Source organism: Moschus berezovskii, chromosome 23 (genome assembly GCF_049115385.1).
Source record: "Moschus berezovskii isolate FMDL1 chromosome 23, NW_MosBer_1.0, whole genome shotgun sequence".
Classification (NCBI taxonomy): domain Eukaryota; kingdom Metazoa; phylum Chordata; class Mammalia; order Artiodactyla; family Moschidae; genus Moschus; species Moschus berezovskii.
In genome coordinates this window covers 32145950-32162116 of record NC_142482.1, presented here as the reverse complement: position 1 = coordinate 32162116, position 16167 = coordinate 32145950, and the positions used below count along the sequence as shown (strand labels likewise).

Genomic DNA, 16167 nt, shown 5'->3' with positions numbered 1-16167 from the left:
AGCCTGGTGGCCTGCAGTCCATGGGGCTGCAAAAGAGTCTGACATGATTTGGCAAATGAGCATGCACGCCTGCATGTACCCACTTAACCAGTTTCCAAGGAGATGTTCTTTTTTCCCTCTCTCTCTTTTATGATTGAAAACATTCAGTTGGTTTGATCACATGCCTTGTCAATTACAGCACGTCCTCTCCACGGTCAATATCATCCTTGGCAAGTCTGCCTTGAATACCTGGAAGATGTCACAGCAGCAAAAAACCAATTATAGCTCACAGCTATTGGATTCAGTGGAAAGATTTTCCCGAGTTTTACGGGCAGAAGACAGCACCATCTCCCAACCTAATGTGCAGATGAAGAGCATGGTCATAAAACCTGGCCACCCCCAATCCTACAGGCAGAGCTTTGTTTTCTTAGACTCTGACCTCTGGGGCAACGTGACCATCAATGGATGCCAGCTGGAACACCTGCAGCCAGATTCATTTGTCGTCACCGTGGCTTTCCCAACTCTCAAAACCATCCTCGACCAGGATGTTCCAGGAGAGAACTTTGCCAACAGCTTGGTGATGACCACCACCGTCAGCCGCAGCATAACCGCGCCATTCAGGATTCTGATGACTTTCAAAAACAACCACCCTCCGGGCGGGATGCCGCAGTGTGTCTTCTGGAACTTCGACCTCGCCAACCACACCGGGGGGTGGGACAGCAGTGGGTGCTATGTGAAAGAAGTCACCAAGGCCAGCGTGTCCTGCAGCTGCGAGCATCTCACCTCCTTCTCCATCCTCATGTCGCCCGACTCCCCAGACCCCGATTCCCTCCTGAAAATCCTGCTGGATATCATTTCCTACATCGGGCTGTGCTTTTCCATCTTGAGCTTAGCAGCCTGCCTGGTCGTGGAGGCCGTGGTGTGGAAATCGGTGACCAAGAACCGGACCTCCTCCATGCGCCACACCTGCATCGTCAACATCACCGCTTCCCTCCTGGTCGCCGACGTCTGGTTCATCGTGGCCGCCGCCATCCACGACCACCGCTTCCCACTCAACGAGACGGCCTGTGTGGCTGCCACCTTCTTTGTTCACTTCTTCTACCTCAGCGTCTTCTTCTGGATGCTGACCCTGGGCCTCATGCTCTTCTACCGCCTGGTTTTCATCCTGCACGACGCGAGCAAGTCCATTCAGAAGACGATCGCCTTTTCTCTGGGGTACGGCTGCCCTCTGGTCATCTCAGTCATCACGGTGGGGGCCACCCAGCCCCGGGAGGTCTACACAAGGAAGAATGCCTGCTGGCTCAACTGGGAGGACACCAAGGCCCTGCTGGCCTTTGTCATCCCGGCCCTGATCATCGTGGTGGTGAACATGACCATCACGATCGTGGTCATCACCAAGATCCTGCGGCCTTCCATCGGGGACAAGCCGAGCAAGCAGGAGAAGAGCAGCCTGTTCCAGATCACCAAGAGCATTGGGGTCCTCACGCCGCTCCTGGGGCTCACCTGGGGTTTCGGTCTGGCCACCGTGTTCCAGGGGAGCAATCCTGTGTTCCACATTGTATTTACCCTCCTCAACGCTTTCCAGGTATGTTCCGCAGGGCAGCGCTCTCAGCGAGGCTCTGTAATGATAGAAACACAAATAAGGGTAGGAATGGGGAAGGGTTTGAGTTCAGAGGAGGCCCTGGCCCTAAAGAACAGTGATGGCAAGAACTTGGTGAAAGAGAAAAGGCACATTCCTCTGCTCCCATGGAACCTCGTACCTCTTACCACCTGCATTATAATTTAGTGGCATATGTGCCTCCCTGCTAAATGCCTTGATGATGCACACAGGAGGAAACTCCCTCCCCGACACTGGATTCTGGTATTTACCCAATGTTATCTTGATGCCGTCTATTACATCCTAAACGTAAATACCACCATTAAACCAAACAGCCTCTCCAGCTAATTTCCACAAGCATTAAATGAGCTCTGCCTTGGTGAGGTGGAAGCACCTGTCTTACTTATCAGTATATCCCTAGTTCCAGCAAAGACCTTGGAACAGACTAGGAGCTGGGTAACCTCGACAAATGAAGTGAGTGCTTGGTACCTCACAGTAGGTCCTCAGGTGACATTTGCTGAGGGTGAAAGAATTCTGCTCCATTCATTATATGAATGGGCTTCCTCGATGGCTTCGATGGTAGTCTGCCTGCAGTGCGTCAGACCTGGGTTTGATCCCTGGGTTGGGAAGATCCCCCGAAGAGGGAAATGGCAACCCACTCCAGTATTTTTGCTGGGACAATCCCATGGGCAGAGGAGCCTGGCAGGCTACAGTAACAAAGAGTTGGACACAACTGAGCAACTTCACTTTCATTATCCGAAAATGAAAAAGACATTCCCTTTGCTCTCCAGCAGTGCAAAACTAATTATAATACAAGTCACATTGTTAGGAGGGCTTTAGCAGAGGTACAGACAACAAGCCTTTGGAGCACAAGGAGGGGATGCTTGATTTTGATTCAACCAATAGATGAATGGTAACCCTAGGCTCCCATGTGCTGGTGAGTAGGCAGGGCATCTGGAGATGACGCTGAGACATCATCCTAGATGCTCATGCCAAGACCATGCAAACCCTGCTACTCCAAACTCTAAGGCGCATGTCTAATGATGTCTTGACTAGGAGGGACTGATTTTTTACCTCATGCCCCATGTCCATATTACAACTGTGAGGGCTGATGTGGACATAAGAGGCATGTTTAATAACATAACCAGCAGGACCTCCAGCTTACAGTTGGGTGGAAATAGGGAAATTGAAAATATCCTTATAACATTATAACATTGAAGGTCCCTTGGTATGGACCTGCTATATCATTGTCATCTCCTTGCCCATAAATGCAGCTGTAGAAAGAACTAGCTTACAAATCCTATGCTATGTGAACAATACTTCTTATTTTGCTAGACAAGAATATGATCAGTAAATAATATGATTAAAATGCGCTTCTTTCTAATTCTTTTTCAGGGATTATTCATTTTACTCTTTGGATGCCTCTGGGATCAGAAGGTAAGAACCATGACAGCCATGCTCCTAGAAAAGTCTAAAGAACCATGATGTGTTAGGTTGACAGTGGCCTCTTTATTTTTTTAAACTTTTCACTTTATATTGGAATAGAACTGATTAACAATGTTGTGATGGTTTCAGGTGAACAGTGAAGGGACTCAGCCATACATATGCATGTATCTATTCTCCCCCAAACTCTCCTCCCATCCAGGCTGCCACATAACACTGGGCAGAGTTCCCTGTGCTATAGAGTAGGACCTTGTTGGTTATTCATTTTAAGCACAGCAGTGTATACATGTTGATCCCAAACTTCCTAACTATCCCTTCCCCCCACTCTCCGCTCCTGACAACCATAAGTTCATTCTTTAAATGTGTGAGTCTCTTTCTGCTTTGTGAATTAAGTTCATTTTATCATTTCTTTTTAGATTCCACATATAAGAGATGTCACACAATATTTCTCCTTCTCTGACTTACTTTACTCAGTGTGACAATCTCTAGGTCCATTCATGTTGCTTCAAATGGCATTATTTCGTTATTTTTCATGGCTGAGTAATATTCCATTGTATATACGTACCACATCTTTATCCATTCCTCTGTCAACGGACATTTAGATTGCATCCATGTCTCAGCTACTGTGAACAGTGCTACAATGAACGTTGGTGTGCATGTATCCTTTTGAACCATATTGCTCTCTGGGTATATGCCCAGGAGTGGGATTGCAGGGTCACATGGTAGCTCTGTTCTTAGTTTTTTAAGGGACCCCTCCACACTGGTCCCCAGAGTGGCTATTACCAATTTACATTCCCACCAACAGTATAGAAGGCTTCCTTTCTCTCCATACCCTTTTCAGCATTTGACAATGGCTTCTCTTAAACTCTGCAGGTGCAGGAAGCCTTGCTGAATAAGTATTCACGGTCAAAATGGTCTTCACAGCACTCGAAGGTAAATAGTTTCTTTGTAGAGACTTTGAAAAACCCCTCTCTCTCCACTACCAATTGTAGTGTAGTGTAATAATTATAGATTATTCCACTGTGTTTGCTTTGTACCTGATTCTGCCTTTTAATCAAAACCACGGCAATGAACTAGCATTTAGATGCTGTCCCCACATCTTAACATAGGGGTTATAGGGGCCAATAGCACAGATAGTATCAACTGGAAGTTAAGACCAAATATGAATGAGAAGCAATCTTTTGGGGAAACTCAAGGCCATTTATGAGCCTTGAGAACACAATTTGAAGAATAATGATGAATTTTGTGTAGTTCTTCTTGGTAAATAACTATTTGTTTTCACATGTCAGAAGATAATAAACCTTATCAAACAGTAAAATATGTATTTGGAAGTCAATTGCCTAACACCTATGACAAGATTGCAGTGTTTCAAAAGGTGGCTTTCCTGCTTCAGCTGAAAGTGGTATTCACTCAGTTGTGTCCGTCTCTTTGGCACCCAAGAACTCAAGCCCAACCAGGCCCCTCTGCCCATGGAATTCTCCAGGCAAGAACACTGGAGGGGATTGCCATTCCTTTCTCCAGGGGATCTTCCTGATCCAGGGATTGAAGCCAGGCCTCCTGCATTGCAGCAGATTCTTAATGGTCTGAGCCACCAGTAGGCTTTCCTGCTTAATTTGGCTGAAATAGAAATTCAGGTTCATCTAGGCCCTCTTCTTAGGTGAGATGAAAGATGCAGGCAGTGACCACGAGAGGGCAGCAAACAAATCATCTTACAGATTCAACCAGGACCTTGGACTAACATGTTTACTTTGTAATTCTTTTTTTCTTCTCTAGTCAACATCCATAGGTTCATCTACACCTGTATTTTCTATGAGTTCTCCAATATCAAGAAGATTTAACAATTTGTTTGGTAAAACAGGTACGTAGTGTCCTCTAGATGTTTTCTGGATTGACCTAAACAAACGTATTTGCCCTGGGGGGAAATCTCATCCCTCGTGTCCAACTGTCCACTTCATAACATTGATCCACAATGGCCTTATTTGGGACAGAGGTTAAATACTTGCTTATATTTTCCCAAACTACCAGGAAGTTGGTATAGAGGTCAACTGCCTTCAACCTGCAGAGAACTCTACATCAAAACCATATTCACCATAAAAATGGGAACTATATGTTAATTGCTATCCTGGTCAAACACAAACTTCTATTCATGTTATATAAGAATAGGTAGGTCATAGTTCTGGGTTATGGTACAATGAAGAAAATAATTAGAGGATCCTAACATAGCATCCCGTGCTGAGAGTTTCATTTCTTTTTTTTTCCTTTTTCTTTTTTTGGAATGTTCTTTTTTTACACATGGGCATTTTTAAAACCTTGCATACATGTAAGGGACCACCCGAGTTAGCTATTTTATTAGGGACATGTGCAATGAACATTTTCTCCCTTTAGACCTAAGATGAAAGATGTGAATGACTTTGGGCAGTGGGTCTCAGCTGTTATGGCAAGCTGAAACCCCTGTCCCATGTCACCCCAACTCCTCACCTCCTGCCAGGGAAAACAGGCACTAGAATTCCTTCTAGCTCTTCCAAACTCAACAGATCTCACAAACAAAAAAATGTATGAAACGTGTCGAAAGCCTTCCAGACGATGGCTCTCTGGATAAGAGTGAATTTTGGGAATGCCTATTAGTTATTAAAGCTCAGGAGAACTTGGCATTTGGGGCTTCAGCTTGATGTTTTACCCATGAAACTGGAGGACCTTCGCTTTTGGTTGGATCTGTTGTGAAATCATCCGAGATCCAGGGTATGTTAGAAGAACATTTCCCCTTGGCGGGCATTGTCCCTGGATTGTGTTTGTGCGTACTAAGTCGCTTCATTGTGTCCAACTCTTTGGGACTGCATGGACTGTAGCTCACCAGGCTCCTCTGTCTATGGGATGCTCCAGGCAAGAATACCGGAGTGGGTTGCCATTTCCTCCTCCAGGGGATCTTCCTGATCCAGGGATCAAACCAGCATCTCTTGTGTCTCCTACATTGGCAGGCAGGTTCTTTGTCATTAGTGCCACCTGGGAAGCCCCGGATGGTGTTTAGCATTTGCATTAAAGTGAGAACAGTGAAAACTCTATGAAATGATCCCACAGAATCTGAGTTACACACTACCTAAGGCCAGTGAAGTGTATTCCCTGTTTCTGAACCAGTCAGGTAAAGAGCTGGGGCCCAGATCCCAAGGTCCTAGGGCCCAAGAGTCCGGGCCTCTGTCACTGAGCCTTTCAGGGTCATTCATGCTGATCCAAGGTGGCCTATTTGAAGGCTCCATAATCACTGTAACTTTGGTTTATGTTGTCAGCAGCCCCAAGGGCTCCCCCAGGCAATGATGGAAACCTTGTTAGCCGTGGCAGTCCGCCCATCTGATGGTAGGGTGGGCACTGTGGCACTTACTCTGCCCGACACACAGCCCCTACTATTCCCCTGCTCTGTTCCCACACCCACCCCACACTGGCATCAGACTGTGCAGTTGCTCCTGGGCTGTTCTCCCTGCTCCCCTCACCCTCAGCACTTCTGTTGTCATCCCCTGACTCCGGCTGCTTTCCTGGTCCTGCCTCTTCTTCCCTTGCAATTTCCTCTTTTCTTTACTTTCCTCCCTTTCCCCGGCTCAGACCTCTCCTGAGAGCTTCCCCAAGTCACACCAACCCGAGGGGACCAGGGATGTTCCTTCATATGGATGCCCCAGGCTGTTGCATGAGGCAGCATGCAGAGGGCTGCCCGTGTCAGTATCTCCCTGTCCTCTGTAGAAACTGGCTGCTGGTGTGATGTGAAGTAGCTAGTGCTTGTCTTATCGGCTGCCACGCATGCTTGAGAACAGCTTGGTTTGTTCTCCAAGACTTCTGGGTCTGGGGAGGAGGGCAGGCATGGGTTCGTTTCCAGGCATGGCTTACCTGGCTCCTGGAGTAGAGCGCCCCCTGGGCAATCAGCAGAGATTCACACCCCAATGATCATGAAGAGGTGACCTTCAGCTGACCTGCTACACTCTTTTTCAGGAACATACAATGTTTCCACCCCCGAAACAACCAGCTCATCCCTGGAAAACACATCCAGTGCTTATTCATTGCTCAACTAAGGACAGGAAAATCCAGTCCAAGGGACCTCTTGGGAAACAGTGGATGTGCTCTGCAAAAGAGATCCTTTCCAAGCCATGGGTAACATGTTTTTCCCACAGGCCTCTGGGAGCAGATGCTGAAGAGACTTTTTCATGAGGGAAGAGGCTTTCTTTTGTAAAGACAGACCAAAGGAAATTGTTGCATTTATGTTGCTGCCCCACCCCTGTCTCTTGTGTGATACCAAATGTGTATAGTATTTAATTGAAACTCAAGCCAACTTCTCTGTCTATATTGTAAAATAGAATTTCAGAGACATTTTTCCTTTTCATACCCTGGGCCCAAAGATAACCTTTGATTAAAATAATAAGTAAAAGGCCAGGACTTAGGAAACTCTTCAATGAATTCTAGGAAGGAAGGATGGAAGAGAGGAAGAAAGAAAGAAGACAGGGATGGAGGAAACTACAAGGAAAATATAGAAAGAACAACAGAAGGACCACATGTTACGATTTCTATGTTAATGACCCAATACTTTTACTACTCAGATAATGCAACCCTGAAAATTAAAAATGACTCCAAAATGAAAACTGAAAATTAGCCATGGAGAAAGTTCAATATTTTCCTGGTGTTTTCGTAGCTAAGAGAGACCAAAAAATAAAATAAAGGCAATGAAAAAATAGGGAGGAAATTGTATCATCAAGATGCTTTTAAGTGAATGATGATATTTACAAGAATTTCACAGAAGACATGACTCTCCTGATGCTAAACATATACATATGTGTTACTGTGTGTTAAGGTTGGAGCTAAGAGGAATGAGTGGACAGAGGAAGTGTGATGAGATCCCAGCTGACCACCTGCTGATTACATTTTTATTATCAATAGTTTAGCAGAACAGCCTTAGGTTTTGGTTTGTTCCACTTTTTGTAAGCAAAAATATATATTTGTCTATCCATTCATTTCCAAATGTGATACATTGCACTGAAAACAGACCCTCCCAACTGTCATGAATTATATTTAACAGCTTTAACCAGGTACTTTTCTGTGCATGCTAGAAAAGATTTTAATGACCTTACAGCGTTGTATATTATTATTTTTGTAGTTACTGTGGATTTAGAGGCCCTGGATGTGCTGTATAGCTCTCTCTGTGTAAATTCTTTCAGTTCCTAAGTTCCCAGACCAATATACATTCAGAGTTCTCTACTGTCTAGTTGGTATTTATTCTAACTACTTAGAAATCTTCTGGAAAAAGCTCTACAGCTGGCTAGTCTGTGCTTCTAATGACACTTTACCTCGATGAACAGGTGGTGGAGATTGTGAACTATGTGCATGTGTGTGTTTCACCCGTGTGTGTGTGCATTTCATACAAATATAATATAAATATTTATTAAAGTCATATCCATGGCAAACTTTACCATGTGCTGTAGCTACAGCAACCGAATATTCCAAATCAAAGTCTGATCCTAGGGCCATAATGAAATAGAATAAAAACTGTGCGGCTTCTCTGAAAATATGGGCAGTGTGGTCTTCACAAGGATGGATCTAGCAGGTCCGACCATCAGGAAGAAAGGACCAAAGAGGCTGAGATTCAATGACCATTTATTCACTGAGGTTTGAAAGAGTTTTCTTTTAATAATTTTACTGTTTAAAATCACTTCCTTTTATTTTTAGTTAAATTCTACCTCTCTCTTTTCTTTATGAGAAGGGAGAGATCGGACAGACAGAAGTCCCAATCACGTTTCAAGGAAATGAATTCTTTTTTTTTTTTTCCTTTTTCTACATACTTACAAGTGACGTATATATCTACGCCCACATTTGCCAGCAGAGTGTCACATCATTGTCCGAAATGAAGAGTTCATTATTTAAAGTCCCTGAAGGAAATGATTATAAAGCTCAAAATTATCCAGGGAATGATCAACTTTGGGCAGAAGTTGGTACTGAGAAGGCAGAGCCAGAGGTTAGGCTGGATGATCAACTGAATTCGATTTAGACATCAGGAAAAGAATGGCTTTCCTGATTTGGATTCTGGGGTTCTATCCATGAAAACTGAGACAGGTACGACAGTATTAATGTGATCAGCCAGGGAAAGCATTGCATTCAGAAGGCTATGGTTCTCCTGTTCGAATTCACAAAACTATAAGAAACACTGACCTTCCACCCACTTCTTAGGGATCCTCTGGGAATTTTGTGAAGGGGACCTCTGTAATAACAGGAACCTCCAGTGGGACTCCCCAGGATGGGGATCTGGTGTTTTGCCAACATTCATTAATGGAGGCTGTTCCCTCACCCCCGATGCACACACACACATGTGCACACACATGCACACACACGCACACACATGCACGCACACACACACTCAAGGTGTGCATGTTCCTCCCCCCTTTCAAGTCTCAGTGCTGGATCAACATTCCAGGAAAGCTGTACAAACAAAACATTGGAGAAGTACAGTACATGCTGGTTTTCTGCTCAACTGCAAGAGACATTGTTCAGTCACTGCTCTTTGCCAAGAATACCCTGAAATAAGCAACAGAATTCAACATTGTAAAAAAGTGTGATCTATGAATCTGTTAATTACAGTAGGAGCCATGCTTGGCCCTGGGGTCACCAGTTTTCAATCAGCAATGATTTCAAGGCTCTGGGCAGCAGATTTCCGAGGGAAGGAAGAATGGGAATTCTGGGTTGGCACAAAGTGAGATGTGGTGCCTACTTCACCTGGAAAGTGTCCACTACTTTCCCACGTCCCTGAAATCTCTTAGTGTATAAAGCCAGTTTCACTGGGCAAAACCTTCTTGCATTAAGGGACATTCTGGTAAGTCAGTTTCTTGCAATGGAGTCTGTACTGATGCTTCAGAGAGTGTGAGGTTAGAGCATCCACCAGTGAGCAGTGGATACAAACTACAGAGGTAGTCTCAGCCCAGAATAACAGTCTGAGTCCAGTGCAACACATCCTCTCCTGGATGAGTCATACATCTGCCACCCTCCCCTCCTAGTCATACTGTTTACTTGGAGAAAGAGGTAAATACAAGTCTGTGGGGATTTCAAGATCTAGGTTGCTAAGGCCAAAAATTAAGAAACACCGTGGGAAGACATAGCCCTTTGCGGTTTGTGTAGGGAACTTAACAGAGGTTGAAAGACTGAAAAAAAAAGTTTTGTGGAGATGAGAAAGATTATAGCAACCAGCAAGCACAGAGGTGGCAGAAGACATTATTCTGAGTCACAAGTCACAACCATTTTAGAAGACAAAGGAAACAAGTGAGGTCATAGAAGTGGCCGGTAGGCAGAACACATTTTATTTGTGGCAGGTGAAGGTGCTGTCAAATGGGGTTCTACATCCCCTAGAGAAAGTCAGTGAATCAGGCCAGCAGAAGTCTGATTCCCCAAGTGTCCAAAATAAAGGAGGAGCTTTGTATTTTTTGAACACCCATGAAAACAGTGTCTCATCATTTCACAGGTATTAGGTTTCTAAAATTATGACTTGGGATTTTCAATCATGTCTTAATAGCATTCCAGCATACAGCTCTGTTCATGGGGTTCTCGACTCAGCGGACATGAATCTGAGCGAACTCTGGAAGACAGTGAAGGACAGGGAAGCCTGGCATTCCGCAGTCCACGGGATGCGCAGAGTCGGACATGACCTAGCGACTCAACAACAACATATAGCTCTATGCCTTTCCCCTGCTTATAATAATAAAATATCTAAAAAGATTGTGTGAAGCGTTTTTAAATATAAATTGTCTCCACTTTTGCAATAGGCTACAGACTTCTCCACGTCCACCAGAATTTAACTCCTTCTTCTCCAGCGAATGGTCACTTCTCTTCTCCAGGCGTGGGGACGTGGGTGGGGGTGTCTGAAGCTCACAAGCAGAGGGCTAATATCTTTCCTCATACAATTCACATTCCCACTCAGCATATGGAGCCCAGAAACTTAAGAGGCTTTAAACAGGAGACCTGGAGGTAAAGTTTTCAGTACCCGACTGTCGGGGAATCAAATAAAAAAATGTCTGTTCTGATATTCGGATGTGGCTTGGTTGGCATTCTCATGGACAGCTGAAAACTGAGCCCTGTGGCTTCTGTTAGCGATAGAAATTTCTGCCACAGGTCCTATATTTCCCATATTAGTTTTATATGGCTGTGCAACATATTACCACAAAGTTAGAGGCTGAAACGGAGAAGGCAATGGCAAGCCACTCCAGTACTCTTGCCTAGAAAATCGCATGGACAGAGGAGCCTGGTGGGCTGCAGTCCATGGGGTCGCTACTAGTTGGACACGACTGAGCGACTTCACTTTCACTTTTCACTTTCACACATTGGAGAAGGAAATGGCAACCCACTCCAGTGTTCTTGCCTGGAGAATCCCAGGGACGGCGGAGCCTGGTCGGCTGCCATCTATGGGGTCGCACAGAGTCAGACACGACTGAAGAGACTTAGCAGCAGCAGCAGAGGCTGAAAACCATATCCGGTAGTTATCACACAGTTTCTGGGCATGGTTAATGCCACCTTCTGCACAGAATTTTACCAGGCTGGACTCAAGTTGTCAGCTAGGGCTGCGGTCTCATCTGAAAGCTAGGGTCCTCCTCCAAGCTCAGTAGTTGCTTGGCAGAATTCTACTCTTTAGTTACAGGACTGAGGTCATCCTTAGTTCCTGGAGGTGTCTTACCATCCCCTGACCTGTGGTCTTCTCCTAACAGGGAAGTTGGCTTCTTCAAAGTCAACAGAAGAGCTTCTGTGGCCACTTTGAGGCTCTGGTACTTCTTCAGTCTCTGATCTCCAGACACACTTTTAAAGGACTCACCTGATTAGGTCAGGCCCACCTGGGATATTCTCCCTCGAGATTAACTCAAAGCCAGATGATTAGGGACCTTAATTATACCGGCAAGATCCCTTCATCTTTTCCCTATGATGTTATCTACTCATGGGAGTGATATCTCATCAGAGACACAGGTCCTTCTCCAGGGGAGAAGATGACACAAGTTTTATCTTCAGATTATTTTTAAAAAGAAGTTAAGGACCCCACACGGCTCTGTAGAATCTGTGTGAGGTCTGAGCTGTAGACATGGTGACCTGCAAGCTCCCCTTTATCCTGAGGAGGAATCACTCTTGAGAAGGGTCTCTCTGGACAGTATCAGTAATACGGCTTGCGTGCTGCAAATATGTCCATGCTATTCTGTCCGCTGACTATGCAAATACAACCAAAGTCACCTTTCCCAAAGGCATGGCTTCTGGGTGTGTGGACAATTCATGGAAAGGGTGTCATGTGGGAAAGCTGGATTTGTCCAGATGAAAAAAGGCTCACAGCGCTGCAGCTGACAACCTTCCCCACACGGTGTGTGTCTGGTGTGGCAGGTAGAGTGAGCCCAGGAGCTAATATACCATTGACGTTTAGGCCAACAGGGCAGAGATCTGAACACACAGGTGCTGGCCTGTCCGCTAAGCTTTTGTTCATCTGACCTCTCACTCCTTAAAAACCGAACCAAAATGCTTCTCCCATGCCGGGCACCTTGCCTTCAATTCCCCCACCACCAGTGAAGTACTGCCACCTTCAGGTCATGTTTGGGACTGCAAACATTTTCATACCTTAAGAGACTCGTGTGTGTGTGTGTGTGTGTGTGTGTGTGTGTGTGTGTGTGTATCTGTGTGTCTGTGTCTGTCTGTCTGTTAGTTGCTTAGTCGTGTCTGACTCTTTGCAACCCCATAGACCACAGCCAACCAGGTTCCTCTGTCTATGGGATTCTCCAGGCAAGAACACTGGAGTGGGTTGCCATTTCCTTCTCCAAAAGGAACTACAGAAAGAAAGAAAGTGAAGTCACTCAGTCATGTCCAACTCTTTGCAACCCCATGGACTGTAGCCTACCAGTCTCCCCCATCCATGGAGTTTTCCAGGCAAGAGTATTGGAGAAGAGACTCACAGAGGGACTGAATTCGCAATGCAGGGCTCCCACTTTCCATCTCTGGGTCAGGGAAACAGGGAAATAGAAATAGGGAAATAGATCTCGCGTGTTGCAACAGAGTTTGCATTCTGCAACTAAGACCCAGCACAAGCAAGTAAACAAATATTCTGAAAAAAGATTCATCGATCTCTCATGGGGTAAGCTGCTATCACATGCCTACATGGGTCACAGGACTTTGGAATTTTCTGGTCATTTGCCCTGATGTCTTTTTTTACTTTGTGTGTGTGTGAATATTTTTATTTATTTATTTTGGCTGTGCTACATGGCAGGTAGGATCTTAATTCCCCAACAAGGGATGGAACATGTGCCCCCTGCAGTGGATGCTTGGGGCCATAACCACTGGACCATAAGAAAGTCCCTGTCCGGATGTTTTTCTTTGTAAAATAATGTATACATCATTCAGAAAGGGAGACATTTAGCTTTGTATTTTGAAGACTTCCTCCCCAACCCCGACTTTATGAAGTTTATATTTTATTCATATAAATAGGAAGAAAAGCATGCTTCCTAAAATCCTTTATGTGAAAAGGAACACATTTTGAACTATTGAGGAACATGGGGAGGGCAGAATGGTCTGGTTGGACTATAAGGTGAGTCACATGTTTTTTTTTTTTTTTTGGCTGAACCTCACAGCATGTGGGATCTTAGTTCCCCAACCAGGAATCAAACCGGAGTCCCCTGCATTGGAACCACAGAGTTTTAACCACTGGGCCACCAGGGAAGTCCCACATGTATTTTAAATTTTTTAGGAGCCACTTTACAAAAAGTCAGTAGGTAAAATGAATTGCAGTAATACATTTGATTTAACCCAATAGATCCAAAATCTTGGCATTTCAGGGTGTAATTTATGTAAACTTCTTAATTAGCTATTTTATATTCCTTTTTGTTTTAACACCAAGTGTTCACAACCTAGCGTGTGCTTTACACCACAAGTGCCCAGCAGATTTCCAGTGCTGAGGACCCACACGTATCTAGAAGCTGCTGTACCGGGGAACACAGTTTAGAGCATAAATCAGGGACAAATGCTTCTGCTGTTTTGTTTCCTTTCTCTGTAGGAACACCAGGGTAGGAAAATGAATTTAAAACAGGCCTTGCCACATCATTCAGGCCGGTCTCTGCAGAGATGCTACACATATGGGAGGTGGAGGGACCAGAAATCCATAAAGCTCCAAATATTGGGGGTGGCCATGAAGTTCATTGGTGTTCATGTTCATTCATGTTTATTCGTAACAGCTTATGGAAAAACCCAAATGAAATTTTGGGCCACCCCCAATACTTCTCTTCCGTATGACTCCTGCCCCTCCAAGCTGGCTTGAAAGCCACCCTTTTATACCCTGTCCTTGGAGATTGCTGACAAGCATGGGGTATCAGCCCTGAAAAATGGCAGCTTCACGTCTTTCCTAGGAAGAAGTAAGGGCCCAAAGATCCCCACCACCTTCTTTGTTGAAGAGAAAGCTTGAGGTCTCATTGACAGGATGTAGCAGAAAGCACATGGCTCCTGGAACAGAAGACACCTTTCCTCACTCTCCTGGGCCCTTCACTAAAGCTCTCTGGCCCTTGGTTTACCCATCTGAAAAATGGGAATCATTTTAATTACCTCTCAAGTCTATTCTTAACCCCCCAAAGCATAGTTTATAGGAATATGTTTTGGAAGTGTCAAGTATCATGCAAATAAAAGATAATTTTCAGGACTTTCTTGGTGGCCCAGAGGTTAAGAATCCACCTGCCAACGCAGGGGACAGAAGTTCCAGCCCTGGTCTGGGAAGATTCCACATGCCGCGGGCAACTAAGCCCATGCGCCACAATTACTGAGCCTGTGCTCTAGAGCTCGTGAGCTGCAGCTACTAAAGCCTGTGTGACCTAGGGCCTGTGCTCCACAGCAAGAGAAGCCACCACAGTGAGAAACCCACGCACCACAATGAAGAGGGGCCCCTGGCCGCCGCAAATAGAGAAAGCCTGTGCAAAGCAGCAAAGATCCTGCACAGGCAAAAATAAATAAATAAAATGAAAGTCACCTGTTTAAAGCCAAAGATCATTTCCAGCATCACTTTGAAAGGCAGGGAGAGGCAGACCAAAGGGGAGCTTTGGGGAGGGGACAGTAAGCTCTGGTGACCCTAGTGAGAGTCCAGGGGAGCTCTAAGCCTGGGTGTCATCAGGAGAGACACAAAGGTCATCAGGATGGGCAGGGTACTCTTCATCAGATGCCCATGGGGGCGTGAGGGAACATGCAACCAATGACTGACTTTGAAGATTGCCTCCAAGGAAATCATCCTACAGGTGACAAGATGACTTTTCTCACAAGGACCCAAAGCACATAGGCAGGTTGGCAATCTTTGGGCAATGTTGCTCCAAGACATGCCTTTATGCTGATCTTCTGTGCTTCCCACAAGGGTCCAGTCTGTCTTCCTGGAGTCCCTAGCATGACCCTGCCCCAGGGACACACAGCCCCACGGGCATATACCAGACCCCTGTCACCCACCAGTGTAGGGAGAGCCATCAGAGGCCCAGACCTGCCCCAGGTGCCTTCAGAACCCTCCTGAAAGTGGGGACCCCTAGAGATCTACTTCCAGCTGTGACTACCTCAGGGCGCTTTGAGCTCAGGTTGGAGGGCCTGTCCCAGGGGATGAAAGCCCAGGGAAGCAGGAAAACCTATGAAGCCATGATGAGTGAGTTCCCAGGGGAGGCCTGCTCTGAATATGGCCTCCCCAGCATCAGATGGACTCCAGGTGTCCTCTCTCCCAGGAGCAGCAGCAGCATCACTCACAGGCCACCTGTCCCTCTGGGGGCTCATTGCAAATCATCCTTTTCTCCACCAACATCAAGCAGTGGCCAAGAGCAGAGAACAGAATTGCCCCCTGGGCCAGGCCTGTGACACAGCCCCCTGTCTCTCTGTTCCCATCCCGGGTCCTGAAGGAAGTGGGGTGGGGATGAAACCCCTGATTGTTCCCATTTACCAACCTCACCGCCCCATCTTTCCTTATGTCCTGGTAGACAGATGTCGAAGTTTAATCTCTTACACGTTCTTGAGAGGAAACAATTTTCATGACTCTACTATTAGTGAATATGGAGCAGATAGGAAAAAAAAGAAGAAAGATGGGCACAATTACTGAAGCCAGCCCTGTGCCAGACTCCTGCTATTTATCTCCAAATACTAGTTTCCATGTGGTGTGGGTTTGA

At 45.6% G+C, this 16167-nt stretch overlaps 1 protein-coding gene across 6 annotated transcripts in view; it reads left to right on the top strand.

The window, feature by feature from the left end:
* ADGRF5 (adhesion G protein-coupled receptor F5) overlaps positions 1-8243 on the top strand; it is a 106987-nt gene extending 98744 nt beyond the window's left edge. For all 6 annotated transcript variants that reach the window (XM_055405885.2, XM_055405886.2, XM_055405884.2 and 3 more), the window contains 5 exons: positions 179-1564; positions 2972-3013; positions 3893-3952; positions 4793-4877; positions 6992-8243. In XM_055405885.2, coding sequence (XP_055261860.2) covers positions 179-1564; positions 2972-3013; positions 3893-3952; positions 4793-4877; positions 6992-7071 — 1653 coding nt within the window. In that variant the 3' untranslated portion in view covers positions 7072-8243. The remainder of the gene's footprint in view (positions 1-178; positions 1565-2971; positions 3014-3892; positions 3953-4792; positions 4878-6991) is intronic.
* Positions 8244-16167: the final 7924 nt, after the last annotated feature.